This window comes from Ambystoma mexicanum, chromosome 4p (assembly GCF_040938575.1).
Source record: "Ambystoma mexicanum isolate Mex_15411 chromosome 4p, UKY_AmexF1_1, whole genome shotgun sequence".
Classification (NCBI taxonomy): Eukaryota; Metazoa; Chordata; class Amphibia; order Caudata; family Ambystomatidae; genus Ambystoma; species Ambystoma mexicanum.
The window spans coordinates 89441788-89458080 of NC_090927.1; the positions used below are offsets into that span (position 1 = coordinate 89441788).

The 16293-nt window shown below is 49.6% G+C and overlaps 1 protein-coding gene across 2 annotated transcripts in view; it reads left to right on the forward strand.

Moving 5' to 3' along the window:
* The first annotated feature begins 365 nt into the window (after positions 1-365).
* LOC138452547 (uncharacterized) overlaps positions 366-16293 on the forward strand; it is a 172052-nt gene continuing 156124 nt past the window's right edge. For both annotated transcript variants that reach the window (XM_069604993.1, XM_069604992.1), the window contains exon 1: positions 366-525. In XM_069604993.1, coding sequence (XP_069461094.1) covers positions 441-525 — 85 coding nt within the window. In that variant the 5' untranslated portion in view covers positions 366-440. The remainder of the gene's footprint in view (positions 526-16293) is intronic.

A 16293-nucleotide genomic window follows, 5' to 3' on the forward strand; every position in this document is an offset into this window, starting at 1 on the left:
AGCACTAAAATTATTGAAGGGTGCACATGGCTCCCCTACAACCCCCTGAAGGCTGAGATCCGGGGAAATCCGGCTCAATGCCAGGCCAGCACTGACTGTGAACATGTCCAAAGAGAGAGTAAGAGAGCCAGATACATTGGTGAATCTGTGCATTGAGAGAGAGCATGCTGGTGGGCAAAAGAAAGCTGGGGCGAGGGAGGGATCTAACTGTGCCCACAGTGGCACGTGGCATGCCTGTGCTCCCAAATTAAGGAAAAGGAAGAAAACCGGTTTCGAAAGAGGAACGTTTCCACAGTATTGCACCACCAGCTCAGAGGGCTGCAGGCTGTGTGTGCACGTGTGAAAGGCTGTTGGCTGCTGTACAGAGTGCTCATCTCTCTTGGGATATAAACAGGTGCGGAGGCACAGGCAGGCGTCCAGACGAAGCTCCAGACAGTGCCATGAAGACAGCAGGCAGCGCCCCTCTACACCTGACCCTCCTTGCCCTCTGCACAGGGCTGAGCCTGGCGGTGGCTGATTGTGGAGGTACTGGAAACAGCAGTTTCAGCCGCTTGGCTCTCCTCTTTTCATGACTTTTTGCAGTTTGCTCTTGTTCAGAAATGACGTGTGTGTAGTTTGCTGAGAGTAGGCGAGCATTGTGTAGTTTGCTGAAAGAGGGTGAGCCTGGTGTAGTTTGCTGAGAGGTGAGCCTTGTGTAGTTTACTGAGAGAGGGTGAGCCTTGTGTAGTTTGCTGAGAGGTGAGCCTTGTGTAGTTTGCTGAGAGAGGGTGAGCCTTGTGTAGTTTGCTGAGAGAGGGTGAGCCTTGTGTAGTTTGCTGAGAGGTGAGCCTTGTGTGGTTTGCTGAGAGGTGAGCCTTGTGTAGTTTGCTGAGAGATGGTGAGCCTTGTGTAGTTTGCTGAGAGAGGGTGAGCCTTGTGTACTTTGCTGAGAGGTGAGCCTTGTGTAGTTTGCTGAGAGAGGATGAGCCTTGTGTAGTTTGCTGAGAGAGGGTGAGCCTTGTGTAGTTTGCTGAGAGAAGGCGAGCTTGTGTAGTTTTCTGATAGAGGGTGAGCCTTGTGTAGTTTGCTGAGAGAAGGCGAGCTTGTGTAGTTTGCTGAGAGAGGGTGAACCTTGTGTAGTTTGCTGAGAGAGGGTGAGCCTTGTGTAGTTTGCTGAGAGAAGGCAAGCTTGTGTAGTTTGCTGAGAGAGGGTGAGCCTTGTGTAGTTTGCTGAGAGAGGGTGAGCTTTGTGTAGTTTGCTGAGAGAAGGCGAGCTTGTGTAGTTTGCTGAGAGAGGGTGAGCCTTGTGTAGTTTGCTGAGAGAGGGTGAGCCTTGTGTAGTTTGCTGAGAGAGGGTGAGCCTTGTGTAGTTTGCTCAGAGAAGGCGAGCTTGTGTAGTTTGCTGATAGAGGGTGAGCCTTGTGTAGTTTGCTGATAGAGGGTGAGCCTTGTGTAGTTTGCTGATAGAGGGTGAGCCTTGTGTAGTTTGCAGAGAGAGGGTGAGCCATGTGTAGTTTGCTGAGAGAAGGCGAGCTTGTGTAGTTTGTTGATAGAGGGTGAGCCTTGTGTAGTTTTCTGATAGAGTGTGAGCCTTGTGTAGTTTGCTGATAGAGGGTGAGCCTTGTGTAGTTTGCTGAGAGAGGGTAAGCCATGTGTAGTTTGCTGAGAGAAGGTGAGCTTGTGTAGTTTGCTGAGAGGGTGAGCCTTGTGTAGTTTGCTGATAGAGGGTGAGCCTTGTGTAGTGTGCTGATAGAAGGTGAGCCTTGTGTAGTTTGCTGAGAGAAGGCGAGCTTGTGTAGTTTGCTGATAGAGGGTGAGCCTTGTGTAGTTTGCTGATAGAGGGTGAGCCTTGTGTAGTTTGCTGAGAGAAGGCGAGCTTGTGTAGTTTGCTGATAGAGGGTGAGCCTTGTGTAGTTTGCTGATAGAGGGTGAGCCTTGTGTAGTTTGCAGAGAGAGGGTGAACCATGTGTAGTTTGCTGAGAGAAGGCGAGCTTGTGTAGTTTGCTGATAGAGGGTGAGCCTTGTGTAGTTTGCTGATAGAGGGTGAGCCTTGTGTAGTGTGCTGATAGAGGGTGAGCCTTGCGTAGTTTGCTGAGAGAGGGTGAGCCATGTGTAGTTTGCTGAGAGAAGGTGAGCTTGTGTAGTTTGCTGATAGAGGGTGAGCCTCGTGTAGTTTGCTGATAGAGGGTGAGCCTTGTGTAGTGTGCTGATAGAGGATGAGCCTTGTGTAGTTTGCTGAGAGAAGGCGAGCTTGTGTAGTTTGCTGATAGAGGGTGAGCCTTGTGTAGTTTGCTGATAGAGGGTGAGCCTTGTGTAGTGTGCTGATAGAGGGTGAGCCTTGCGTAGTTTGCTGAGAGAGGGTGAGCCATGTGTAGTTTGCTGAGAGAAGGTGAGCTTGTGTAGTTTGCTGATAGAGGGTGAGCCTCGTGTAGTTTGCTGATAGAGGGTGAGCCTTGTGTAGTGTGCTGATAGAGGGTGAGCCTTGTGTAGTTTGCTGAGAGAAGGCGAGCTTGTGTAGTTTGCTGATAGAGGGTGAGCCTTGTGTAGTTTGCTGATAGAGGGTGAGCCTTGTGTAGTTTGCTGATAGAGGGTGAGCCTTGTGTAGTTTGCTGAGAGAGGGTGAGCCATGTGTAGTTTGCTGAGAAAAGGCGAGCTTGTGTAGTTTGCTGATAGAGGGTGAGCCTTGTGTAGTTTGCTGAGAGAGGGTGAGCCATGTGTAGTTTGCTGAGAGAAGGCGAGCTTGTGTAGTTTGCTGAGAGAGGGTGAGCCTTGTGTAGTTTGCTGAGAGAGGGTGAGCCTTGTGTAGTTTGCTGAGAGAGGGTGAGCCTTGTGTAGTTTGCTCAGAGAAGGCGAGCTTGTGTAGTTTGCTGATAGAGGGTGAGCCTTGTGTAGTTTGCTGATAGAGGGTGAGCCTTGTGTAGTTTGCTGATAGAGGGTGAGCCTTGTGTAGTTTGCAGAGAGAGGGTGAGCCATGTGTAGTTTGCTGAGAGAAGGCGAGCTTGTGTAGTTTGCTGATAGAGGGTGAGCCTTGTGTAGTTTTCTGATAGAGTGTGAGCCTTGTGTAGTTTGCTGATAGAGGGTGAGCCTTGTGTAGTTTGCTGAGAGAGGGTGAGCCATGTGTAGTTTGCTGAGAGAAGGCGAGCTTGTGTAGTTTGCTTTGAGAGGGTGAGCCTTGTGTAGTTTGCTGATAGAGGGTGAGCCTTGTGTAGTGTGCTGATAGAAGGTGAGCCTTGTGTAGTTTGCTGAGAGAAGGCGAGCTTGTGTAGTTTGCTGATAGAGGGTGAGCCTTGTGTAGTTTGCTGATAGAGGGTGAGCCTTGTGTAGTTTGCTGAGAGAAGGCGAGCTTGTGTAGTTTGCTGATAGAGGGTGAGCCTTGTGTAGTTTGCTGATAGAGGGTGAGCCTTGTGTAGTTTGCAGAGAGAGGGTGAGCCATGTGTAGTTTGCTGAGAGAAGGCGAGCTTGTGTAGTTTGCTGATAGAGGGTGAGCCTTGTGTAGTTTGCTGATAGAGGGTGAGCCTTGTGTAGTGTGCTGATAGAGGGTGAGCCTTGCGTAGTTTGCTGAGAGAGGGTGAGACATGTGTAGTTTGCTGAGAGAAGGTGAGCTTGTGTAGTTTGCTGATAGAGGGTGAGCCTCGTGTAGTTTGCTGATAGAGGGTGAGCCTTGTGTAGTGTGCTGATAGAGGGTGAGCCTTGTGTAGTTTGCTGAGAGAAGGCGAGCTTGTGTAGTTTGCTGATAGAGGGTGAGCCTTGTGTAGTTTGCTGATAGAGGGTGAGCCTTGTGTAGTTTGCTGATAGAGGGTGAGCCTTGTGTAGTTTGCTGAGAGAGGGTGAGCCATGTGTAGTTTGCTGAGAAAAGGCGAGCTTGTGTAGTTTGCTGATAGAGGGTGAGCCTTGTGTAGTTTGCTGAGAGAGGGTGAGCCATGTGTAGTTTGCTGAGAGAAGGCGAGCTTGTGTAGTTTGCTGATAGAGGGTGAGCCTTGTGTAGTTTGCTGATAGAGGGTGAGCCTTGTGTAGTGTGCTGATAGAGGGTGAGCCTTGTGTAGTTTGCTGAGAGAAGGCGAGGTTGTGTAGTTTGCTGAGAGAAGGCGAGCTTGTGTAGTTTGCTGAGAGAGGCCTTGTTTAGTTTGCTGATAGAGGGCGAGCCTTGTGTAGTTTGCTGAGAGAGGGTGAGCCATGTGTAGTTTGCTGAGAGAAGGCGAGCTTGTGTAATTTGCTGATAGAGGGTGAGCCTTGTGTAGTTTGCTGATAGAGGGTGAGCCTTGTGTAGTTTGCTGATAGAGGGTGAGCCTTGTGTAGTTTGCTGAGAGAAGGCGAGCTTGTGTAGTTTGCTGAGAGAAGGCGAGCTTGTGTAGTTTGCTGATAGAAGAGGGTGAGCCTTGTGTAGTTTGCTGAGAGAAGGCGAGCTTGTGTAGTTTGCTGATAGAGGGTGAGCCTTGTGTAGTTTGCTGATAGAGGGTGAGCCTTGTGTAGTTTGCTGAGAGAAGGCGAGCTTGTGTAGTTTGCTGAGAGAAGGCGAGCCTTGTGTAGTTTTCAGGGCATGTCTGGCAGTTGCACTCACAGATCTCTCTTGACTTTCCATAGTGAAGTGATATAATATGCCATTTATAACGCGCCTACACAAACGTGTTTCAAGGCGTAAAAGTGGCATAGTTTATGGCGGGCAGAGCCCCTCTTCTTTGCCCTGGCTCTTTGTGCTTCAGGCCCTGGCAATTCAATAGGCAGCCATTGGCACCGGATGCTTTTAGAGAATTGGCCACACTTTACATGCCACGATTGATGGCAAATCATGTCTGCTTGGGCACGCTCTGGCAGAATATGCAGGCCAGGGCGCCTCATGGCGCTATATGAAACATTAAGACATGTTTTCACATTACATCTTTTACAGGAGGCTGCAACCTTTGGTACACCAGATGGACTACACATCTCATCAGCCTTAGCTAGCATACAGCGAGGCATCATGGGAGTCGTAGTCCAAAACTTCTGGTGAGCCACAGGATGCAGACCCTCTCTTAAAGTTCATGCACTGGAAATGTGGGAGCATGGGGGGGCCTTGAGGACAATGTAAGTTCACAGGTTCCCTTTGGGTCGCATACTGGTTCTGTAATGTAGTATTCTCCATTTTTTAGGGTCACCTAGGGTGCACTGGAAGAGCAGAGCACCAATGAGCTTCGCGGGGGCCTGCAGGTTGTTCGCTCTCACAGGTGGGCTGTCACATGACTTCTCGCTTGTAAATGGAACACGTATCATGCAGCTGCAATAGGTTATTACAGAGGTGGAGTGATAGCTCAATGCCCCCTCCCCCCACTGCTCTATCTTTTGCAATGACCTTGAGAGGTGGTTATTGCCTGAAAGAGGGGGACGAGCATTTTGTAACAAAGGAGGGCTAATGGGGAGCATGAAAAGAGGGAAGAATAATGTAACCAGCATTGGCAATGCCAATAGTTGTGGCCTTTGTGTTTTCCTTGGCAGAAGAGGGTAAGATAATAAAGGGCACCTGGTGTCCCAGTAACCCATTGAAGGCCCCCCCCCTGAAGCCTGGAAGCTGATTGCTAGTGTAGACGTGACGGGGATGGGGGGGGCACAGGCAACTTGGCATCAGTGCCACGCCTTCACACCTGCGGCAGCCAAGGGCAGAGGAACAGAACAGGATGCGCTGCAGTGCCGCTGGGCATGGCAAGATGGAACACGGCCAAGGCAAGGTCCTGCTGCTAAAACACACACTCGGTTCACACACCACCTGCCTGCATTATTCTCAAGCTATCGTGCGGAATTGGGCAGAACCAACACTGCAACTGAACTTCCTCCACCAAACCCGTTATCCGCTCACAGTCATCACGAAGATATGTCCCGCGGCGGCAGGGCCGGTCTTTGCATCAGGCCGTGCAGGCGGCTGGCTGACGAGCCAGGCTCTAGGGGGCGCCTGTCTGTCCAACTCCTCCAAAAGGGCTCCAACACCACCATCCTGCATGATGCTGCAGTGCTGCAGTGCTGCATCATTTCATTGCATTGTGCTAAAGTTAAGTACACTGCGTAACTACCTACAAAGTGCTACTCGAAAGCAGACTCAGTGTGAAAAGCCAGGCTAGCGGTGCAACTGGGTCTCCATGGCATTTGTATGATCCAAGTGAAAAGCAACACGTATGCGCTGCAGTCAGCGGGTGATTGTTTAGCTGGCTGGGCTTTCCAGTCAGATCATACTTCGACCGGACATTCTAAAGAGATTAGTCGCCATTGGGCTCGGAGGATCCAGGCCCAGGCACAGGAACACCAGGTCCAGTCAGGGCAGCACTCAGGAGGAGGCCAAGTCCGTCCAGTCAGGGCAGGACTCAGGAGGAGGCCAAGTCCGTCCAGTCAGGGCAGGACTCAGGAGGAGGCCAAGTCCGTCCAGTCAGGGCAGGACTCAGGAGGAGGCCAAGTACGTCCAGTCAGGGCAGGACTCAGGAGGAGGCCCTGACGTCCAGTCAGGGCCACACAGGCCGGCTCGACCAGTGAAGGCAGCAAACAGAAGAGGCAGGATACTAGGACACTCCAGGACTCCTGCCACGCAGGCTGGCTCAGCTTAAGAGCAAGAGCTCTGACCACAAGGCTGCCCTCTAAAGTCCTCTATTGTCAAAAGGATCCAAGACTCCTTCCAGAGGTGGCCAGCAGCCACTCTCCCCACTCCAGGTCTCTGCCTGAAGTAGGGAAACCAATGCCAGACTAATAAGGTGAGGAGGAGAGGACTTCCATGGATAGGTATGGGGGAAGGCAGAATCGCCACAAAGAGGGACAGGGATTGTAATTGAACAAGCAGGCAGGCAGGCAGGGAATGGGAACCCTGTATGCTTCTTGACTCCTTCGTTTAGGGTACACTGGAGTCAGGTGTCATGTTGCATGAGCCATGAGTGGCTTCTTGCCTTTTAAAATCCCTCCCCATATCATTGGTATCATCAGTCATATGTGCCACTGCTTTATGTTCCACCCATTCCCACACAGACCTAAGACATCCCTTCAGAGCGAAGATCAGAATCATGAACTGTCTATGAAATTTTCTGCTTCCCTTTCTGAGCAGAGCAAAGAAGCATGGCCCTTTGACTATCACTTGGAATCTGGAACTCTATACACAGTCATTTCATCTGGTATTGCCGTGTGCACTCTCACTGTGCCCTAAATCAAAGTGCCCACGAGGAGCAGGCTTTCATTGGATACTTCAGGAGTGTGAGACACACAGGATCACTACCCTCTGAGGAACTGAAGTAGCAGTACACTACGGGTGCTGCTGCAGAGTGGCGCGCCACCGGTGGGTCTTCTTATCATGGCCGGCAGGAGGGCTCCTTAGCAGGCCCTGCCGGTGCCCGCGACAGTCCCTTCTCTCCACCAGTCCCTCAGACTTCTCTGGTGCTCTCTCAGCCTTCTTTGTTGTCAGGACCTGTCTTCTGTGACCTGGCCTTACAGTTCCTCCTACTGCTGTGTAGACCCCACACTAATGATTAGAACAGCAAGGGCAAGGCCCGGGTTGTCCACTACCTTGGCTCAATATGGCCACGGGTTCCACTCTACATTATAGGAGCAACGTCATTATTTATTTAATTTATTTATTTTGACATTTGTATTGCGCACCTAACCCGGAGACATCTAGGCGCTTTTGCTTAAGGGGGATGGTTACAGTGGTAGCTTGCATTAATATTCAGTTGTAGAGGTATCTTGAATGAGTCACAGCCATTGGTTACATTCAGTTTCAGACACACATTAGACTAAGGTCATATGGGTTTGCGTGCATGCTTTGTAGAGCCACACCTCATGGTACAAGGTGCTACATCACATATGCAGTAACAGTAGGTAAAGAGCGACATACGTTGGGGTGGGTGCACAATTTGGAGAGCCACGCCTCATGTTATGGGGAGCTACACCAAATATGCAGTTACAGGTAGGTAAAGAGAGACATAGGTTGGGGTGCACAATTTTGGAAAGCCTTGCCTCATGTTATGGGGAGCTACATCATACATGCCGTTACAGGTGGGTAGGGAACAACATAATGCAATGGTAAGCTAAAATGGGAAGTTCAGCATTAAAGCAATCAGCACAGCCAGGCAAAAAGGCAAAAACGTGAGGTGCGTTTTCCCAAAGTACATACTTTCAAAGCGGCAGACAGGCAGGACTGAAAACGATTTTCGTACGACACCAGAGAGGCCATGGGAGTTGCATCATGGTGCTCCAGTAGATGGTGAAGTGTCATAATATTTCTTTGAGTCAGTGGGTAAAGTCAGACGACAGAGTCACAGTGGAGCATTGGGCCCTTCCAGGGTTGTCAGCTTAGTGGGTTGTGAGGAATGGAGTTCAAAAAGGGGCTGGGAAGGCCACAGCTCTCACCTGATAGTACGATCTGTGAACAGACAAACTGGCAGAGCGTATTTTGTAGAGAAATAAACTTTGTAGGCATATAGACTGAAGGGACCAAGAAGTGGAGCCCAGGGCACATCCAAGCATGGACAGGGACAGACAGGGCCTTAGAAAGTGGGCCTTTGAGGGGAGGACCAGCTACAGCCTGCAGGTCCACCATAGGCCAGATACACAGTGTAGTAGCCAGTGACAAGGTGGGTGGAGGTCCACAGGAGCCTCCTGTTGTAAGGAAAACACGGTGGCTATCATTCACTACCACAAGGCTGGCAAATCAACGGATCATTGCTGTGGCTCACCCCCACGGGCAGTGTGCTCGTGCAAAGGAGAGTGGATGCGTGGAAAAGATGAAACATAGAAGAATAAAAATAAACAGAATGCGGTTTCGTAGTTTTTTTTATCAATTTGAAGGGATTCGGTTTTCATTAACCCTTATTCTGTAATTGCTCTGATCCTCCCACCTTGTGTGTGGGGGGCGGGGTATGGGCATCACCTGCGCCATTCGGCGTCATGTCGGGACTCAGGCAATGGAGAGAGCCCCAGGGGCTCCAAGGAAGGAGGAAAACATTTGGTTGGAAAACATTTCTTAACGTGTTACTGATATATATGGCTCTTGCTCCCCTGCTTACCCCATAATGTGTGCACTTGTCCCATTTGCACCCGATGAGTCCAGTGAGTCCTGACATCACCTGCATTTCTAATGTTGGTGATGCAGGAATTCATACCATTTAGAAAAGGGACACTTTAGCTCATCTGAGGGACTCCCATTTGGGAGCTTTCCAGTGCTTTGTAAGGAAGGGTACTATGTTTTGTGAAACTCAAACGTGGCACGTCGCAGCATCTTCACATTAATTGCCCACCCCTTGACAGATGCTCCAACTCCCGGACCGCATTAAATGAAGACATGGCCATGCCCTGGTCACTCTGCATCCAGCCTGAGTTGCACACCCACCTCCTCCTTTGCCTTATAAGACCCCAATATCCGATGCTGCCCTTTTTTGAGACCCGCAACACGCTTTTGCCAATTTTCAACACTGGGTAGATGCCGGGCCTTCTCAAGTGTAGCCCCGGAGATATGGAACTCATCCGCTGCAGGTATTAGCTGTGCATTAAGGCACTCATCGACTGCACCCCACTGCAAGGATTCCTTTCTGGAAGACTCCTCCCCTTTCATAACTTCCAGGGTACAGTTTCTTTTAACACTTCCCTAATGTCTCTGTTGATGCTTGCATACAGCAACGCAACAACCACTTTACTGGGGTGTTTTTACTTAAAAAGTAATAATACATTTTTTAAATTCTTTAAATTTTTATTGGTATTTTCAAGATCGCAAACATCAAACAATCCCCCTTCCTTTGATCTAATTTTCAATAAAGTAACATACAAAGGTTCATTTGGGATGAGTAGGTATATTTGGGGGGCAGACTACATCTGTGGTCCACTCTGACAGATTTTCATTATTTTTAGGGTAAACCCAGAATTGGCAGAGGAATCTGGAAGGTTCCCATGCTGTCTTCTTTGAACAGTAGAAAGATATGCTTAGACCACATCGTTGCCCAGCCAGCTGTCATCAGTACTAAGGGCAACTGTGTGCAAACATGGCGGCCATCTTTGCAAAGAACACCTGTGGACTGAGACTGATTATTTCAGGGGAATTGTGCAGAGTGGACCCCTTGCTCCATGACCCGCCCATTTCCCCCGCCCCTAGAGCAGGAGTGTCCCACTCCAGGACTTGAGGGCGGGAATAATGTTGGATTTTCAGGATACCTGTCAGGTTCTCAATCTTGCGCAGGGGTAGCACGTACACCTACCTCCCCGTTGGGTCTTGGCACCTGGCTAGGTAGACAACACAGGCCACCGCGACCCGCCGGGGAAAGAGGGTTAGGATCTGTTGAATTGGATAGGTAGGGGGTAGTTAGGGCAACGGGGTAAAGGGGAGGAAGGGTAGGAAAGGGTTATGGATAAGAAGGGATTTAGGAAAGGTCCGCCTTGATGTGTTCCGCCTGGGGCTCCTGAGATCGACGGTACTCCGCCCATGCACGCTTCCACACTCCTAACTAACTTGCCCCAAAACACTGTGACATAAAAGCAAGGTTCACCAACAGCATTTAGGACTTAACACCATAGGAAAAACGTTATGGACACGCTACAGCTTCTGACATCGATTTGGTAGTTCATCACTACCAAACCACAAGGTTAGCATTATCATTAGCACCCAACACCTTTAGAAATAACCAAAGGAGCACTTAGCTTTGTTTGATGATACCGGGTTGCGTGCCATGCGACTGCCAGAGTTCTTGCCGTTAGACTACGGCGGCGCAGAGGGTTCAGGCTGCTGATACAGCGGGATGCCGCTACAAGGGAATCAGAAACAAGAATGAGCTCGGGTCGCGGACTGGGCCCATCACATTGCACACACACGCTGATGAGTTCCCCCAAGAATCAACAAGGGCCGTGTTGCTTCACACGGCAACGAAATGGTTTAAGATGGGTTACGATTCGCCCCAAGAATCTACAAAGACCGTGTTGCTTCACACAGCGACGAAATGGTTAAGCCGGAACTTTCCTCAGTCCGGCGCTCGCATTGGCTTAGAAAGTTGTGGGGGCTTTTCCCACAACGCTGCATGCACTACTGTCTTGTTCTGTGAACAAACGGTTTGCAAATAGCAAGGGAAATGCACTTATCTTGCCGGAGGCGTGGGGCCTGCAGAGATCACAGGCGGGGAATGGCCCCGCGGGTCGCAGCCTGCAGGAGCCCTCAGCCTACACATCCTCTCCAGTCCGTGTCTGTTAGCGCAAGCGAGGATCCGTGCGCTCGTCGCGGGCATGCGCGGACCGTCGGGCGTTGTCCTGTGTAGTTCTTCTGCTCGCGAGCACGCGAGCTTGCTGGGACTTGTAGTTCCGGCTACCGGATGGCGTTTTCTGCCATCCGCAGCCAGTGTTCTGCAACGTGGACACAACAGTGTTTTAAAATATGGTAGTTTATGGCTCCTACAAGACCCAATCCCCACACTGGACACAGCTGAGGCTGTGGTGGTTCTGACAGTACTCCCCCTCCCAACAGGTCCTGCTTTTGCAGGATTGTTTCTATGAAACAAGCGTACTAGTCGGGGTGCATGAACATTTAACGCTGGTTCCCACGAGCGTTCTTCGGGCCAATAACCCAACCAGTCCACCAGATAATACAATTGTCCCAGACGAAAGTGAATCTAAAATCGCCTTCACCTCGAACTCAGGAACCCCATTCACAGTTATCGGGGGAGGTCTTTTGGAACGTATGGACACCGGGGCGGGTTTGAGTAGTGCCACATGGAACACAGGGTGGATTTTCATTTGTGTTGGTAAGGTGAGACGGACTGCTAATGGATTAATGACTTTTTCTACAGGGAACGGGCCTACAAACCTGGGTTGGAACTTGCGTGGGCCTATCAAATGCAGGTTATGCGTGTTTAACCATACCTTGTCCCCGACCCTATATGTTGGAGCGGGTTCCCTGTGTATATCTGCATATTTCTTATAGGAAGCTTTAGCCATGTCCAGATTGATTACTATACCACGCCAGACATTCTCTAAATGTGTTTTGAGCTGGGTCACAGCAGGTACATCAATATTGGGCAAATGAGGCACCGGTTGGAAACGGGGATGAAAACCATAGGTCCCATAAAAAGGTGTCACCTTAGTTGAACTATGTTCAGCGTTATTATACGCTAGTTCCGCCAGCCAAAGAACATCCGCCCACGTGGATTCATTATTGTATGTCATGCAGCGGATGTACTGTCCTAAGGTCTGGTTCACCCTTTCTGTTTGCCCGTCTGTTTCAGGGTGATAACTTGTGGATAATTTCAACTGCATGCCAACAGTGGCACAAAAGGCCTGCCAGAAGCGTGAAGTGAACTGCGCTCCTTGATCCGAAACAACATGTAATGGTATGCCATGTAAGCGGACAATATTTTGAAGGAAAAGGTGAACCAAAGCCTGAGCCGTAGGGATTCCTTTGCAGGGTATGAAATGAGCCAATTTGGTCAAAGAATCCACTATTACTAGTATAGTGGTGTATCCTTGACTTAATGGCAGGTCCACTATGAAATCTAATGATATGGTGTGCCAGGGTACTGGTGGAGTGGGTAAAGGGTGTAAGTGTCCAGCTGGTTTTCGATGGTCTGCTTTGTTCCTCAAACAACATTCACATGTACGTATATATTGTTGAACATCTTGGTTGAGACCTGGCCACCAAAAATGTCGAGTTAACAATTCACTAGTTTTGGCATTGCCGGGGTGCCCCACAAAAGGAGAATCGTGACACCACTTGATGGCGTGTTGACGGATAACTGGTGTGGGTAGATATAAGGCTGTTCCAAAAAAGGGTAACCCATCCTTTACGGTTTTCTTCTTGCTTGGGTCGTTCCACTGGGCTAACTCTTGTGCGGTTAGTACTTTCCTGATTTCTGTGAACATGTCATCAACCACTAAAGTTCCAATTATGCGAGTTGGTGGTACAATAGGCTTTGGCTCCTCCGGTTGATCGGTTTTCGAGTCTGGTTCTGGGTAGCGAGACAAAACATCTGCCTTCCTGTTTTCCACTCCAGGGCGGAATGTAACTACAAAATCGAAGTCCGCGAAGTACATGGCCCATCGCAATTGTCGGGGACTAAGCGCCTTGGCGGATTTCAGGAATTGCAGATTTCTGTGATCAGTCAGGATTGTTATAGTGTGTTGGGCCCCCATCAGATAGTGACGCCACTCACTGAATGCCGCTTTAATGGCTAGTAGTTCTCTATCCGCTATGACATAATTACGTTCTGCTGGTAAGAGGGTGCGAGAGTAATACGCCACTGGGTGTAATTGGCCGGTGTTATCTCGTTGGGACAGAATAGCCCCAAGAGCGTAACTGGAAGCGTCGGTTTCGATGACATAGGGGCGAGTAGGGTCCGCATGTAATAACACTGGGGCTGTAGTGAATGCCTTCTTCAAAGCTTGAAAACTCATTTCTGCGGTCGTATCCCATTGGAACACTACTCCTTTCTTCAACAGGCGAGTAATTGGTTGTACTTTACTCGCAAACCCATCAATGAACCGGCGATAGAAATTTGCAAACCCCAGTACAGTCTGCACATCCTTAACTGATGCTGGTGACGGCCAATCAACTATAGCCCGTACTTTGTTTTGGTCCATGGTTACTCCTTCTGGTGAAAGGATGAATCCTAGGAATTCCACCGTTGTTTGATCAAAAACGCACTTCTCAAGTTTTGCATATAATTTGTGTTCCCTCAAGCGTTGTAGTACGGCTTTTACATGATCTTGATGCTCTTCCAGACTCCGGGAGTAGATGAGTATATCATCGATGTAGACGATAGCAAAGATGTCCAAATAACCCCGCAGAACCTCATCCAGGAAATGCTGAAAGGCGGCGGGTGCGTTACAGAGGCCGAATGACATGACCTGATATTCGTAGAGCCCATACTTGGTTCTAAAGGCAGTCTTCCATTCGTCCCCCTCACGCACTCGCACCAGGTGGTAAGCCCCTCTTAGGTCAAGCTTGGTATAAATCTTTGCATTCCTCACCTGGTCTAACAAGGTGGGAATTAAGGGCAAAGGGTACCGGTTCTTAATCGTTATTTTGTTGATTGCCCTATAGTCTATACAAGTCCTCAAGTCCCCGGTCTTTTTTGGGACGAAGAACAAGGGTGACGAAACCGGTGACATTGAGTGTCGTATAAACCCATTAGCCAGATTAGTCTTAATGTAATTCCGGAGGTGTTCGTTTTCAGCCTCCGTTAAAGCATAGATTCGACTACATGGCAACGCTGCTCCAGGCTCTAAATCAATCCTGCAGTCAAACGTCCGATGAGGCGGTAGGGTTTCTGCAGGGGCCTTACTGAAAACATCCCTGTAGGCTTGATAGACTATTGGTAGGGCTTCCATGCTCCCAACCACATGCCCTTGTTTTGACACAGGTTGGATTTCCGGGATTCCGGCGGAGGGTCGACAGCAATGTTCTGAACAATAACTGGATGTAAAACGCACGGAGCCCTGAGTCCAGTGCACTTCCGGATTATGAGTTCTTAACCAGGGTAATCCTAAAATCATTCCAAACTGTGGTGCTGCAATTACATCGAATCTTATGTCCTCATGATGTCCAGAGGTGCATTCTAAGTGTACCCACCTGGTCTGCTTGGTTATAAGACCTGACGTGAGCGGCGATCCGTCCATTGATTTGACTTCCTCCTGTCACTCCTTGTGAAAGGCAATAAAATCCGAGAAATCAGCTGAAGAACCTATGCAAATAGGAACAGTACGTGGACCTCTAACCAAAGAGGAAAAAGACAAGAGGCGCAGAGAAAAACTCTGCCTGCATTGCGGTAAGGGGGGACACTTCGTTAAAGAATGTCCAAACAAACCCAAGAAGGATATGCCGGGAAACGAGAGAGCTCGCCAGTGAGGGTGGCCCGGGCGAGCCAACTAGAAAACACCCCGAGACTTTTGGCAAATACCCATCATGTGCTGGTAACTCATGTGACACTTTCAGGTCAGGTTAGTTGGGCAAACCAACAAGTGCCCGTAACCTTAATGGTGGATTCCGGAGCGACAGGCAATTTTATTGATCAAGACTTAGCATCAGAATTACGAATACCTCTTTGCAACAAGGAGTGACAGGAGGAAGTCAAATCAATGGACGGATCGCCGCTCACGTCAGGTCTTATAACCAAGCAGACCAGGTGGGTACACTTAGAATTTAGGACTTAACACCATAGGAAAAACGTTATGGACACGCTACAGCTTCTGACATCGATTTGGTAGTTCATCACTACCAAACCACAAGGTTCGCATTATCATTAGCACCCAACAACTTTAGAAATAACCAAAGGAGCACTTAGCGTTGTTTGATGATACCGGGTTGCGTGCCAGGCGACTGCCAGAGTTCTTGCCGTTAGACTACGGCGGCGCAGCGGGTTCAGGCTGCTGATACAGCGGGATGCCGCTACAAGGGAATCAGAAACAAGAATGAGCTTGGGTCGCGGACTGGGCCCATCACATTGCACACACACGCTGATGAGTTCCCCCAAGAATCAACAAGGGCCGCGTTGCTTCACACGGCAACGAAATGGTTTAAGCTGGGTTAAGATTCACCCCAAGAATCTACAAAGACCGTGTTGCTTCACACAGCGACGAAATGGTTAAGCCGGAACTTTCCTCAGTCCGGCGCTCGCATTGGCTTAGAAAGTTGTGGGGGCTTTTCCCACAACGTTGCATGCACTACTGTCTTGTTCTGTGAACAAACGGTTTGCAAATAGCAAGGGCAATGCACTTATCTTGCCGGAGGCGCGGGGCCTGCAGAGATCACAGGCGGGGAATGGCCCCGCGGGTCGCAGCCTGCAGGAGCCCTCAGCCTACACGTCCTCTCCAGTCCGTGTCTGTTAGCGCAAGCGAGGATCCGTGCGCTTGTCGCGCGCATGCGCGGACCGTCGGGCGTTGTCCCGTGTAGTTCTTCTGCTCGCGAGCACGCGAGCTTGCTGGGACTTGTAGTTCCGGCTACCGGATGGCGTTTTCTGCCATCCGCAGCCAGTGTTCTGCAACGTGGACACAACAGTGTTTTAAAATATGGTAGTTTATGGCTCCTACAAGACCCAATCCCCACACTGGACACAGCTGAGGCTGTGGTGGTTCTGACAATACCTATCATTAATATTTATGACATAAATGTGCATACAATGATTCTAAATGCATGAACATTCTTTCTCATGAATATTAATGGAGGTTATCATGAAAACCCGTCATGGCCTGCAGTTGGAGAACCCTGATTTAGGGAATGTGTTTCATGTTGGCCGAAATGACTGGAAACTGGCGATGTGATAAGCATTTCTTCACCCGCCTGTACACAAGTGTTTCTAGACGCAAAGTGTTGTTATCCATCATGGTAGTTTTCCACTTGCAGTTACA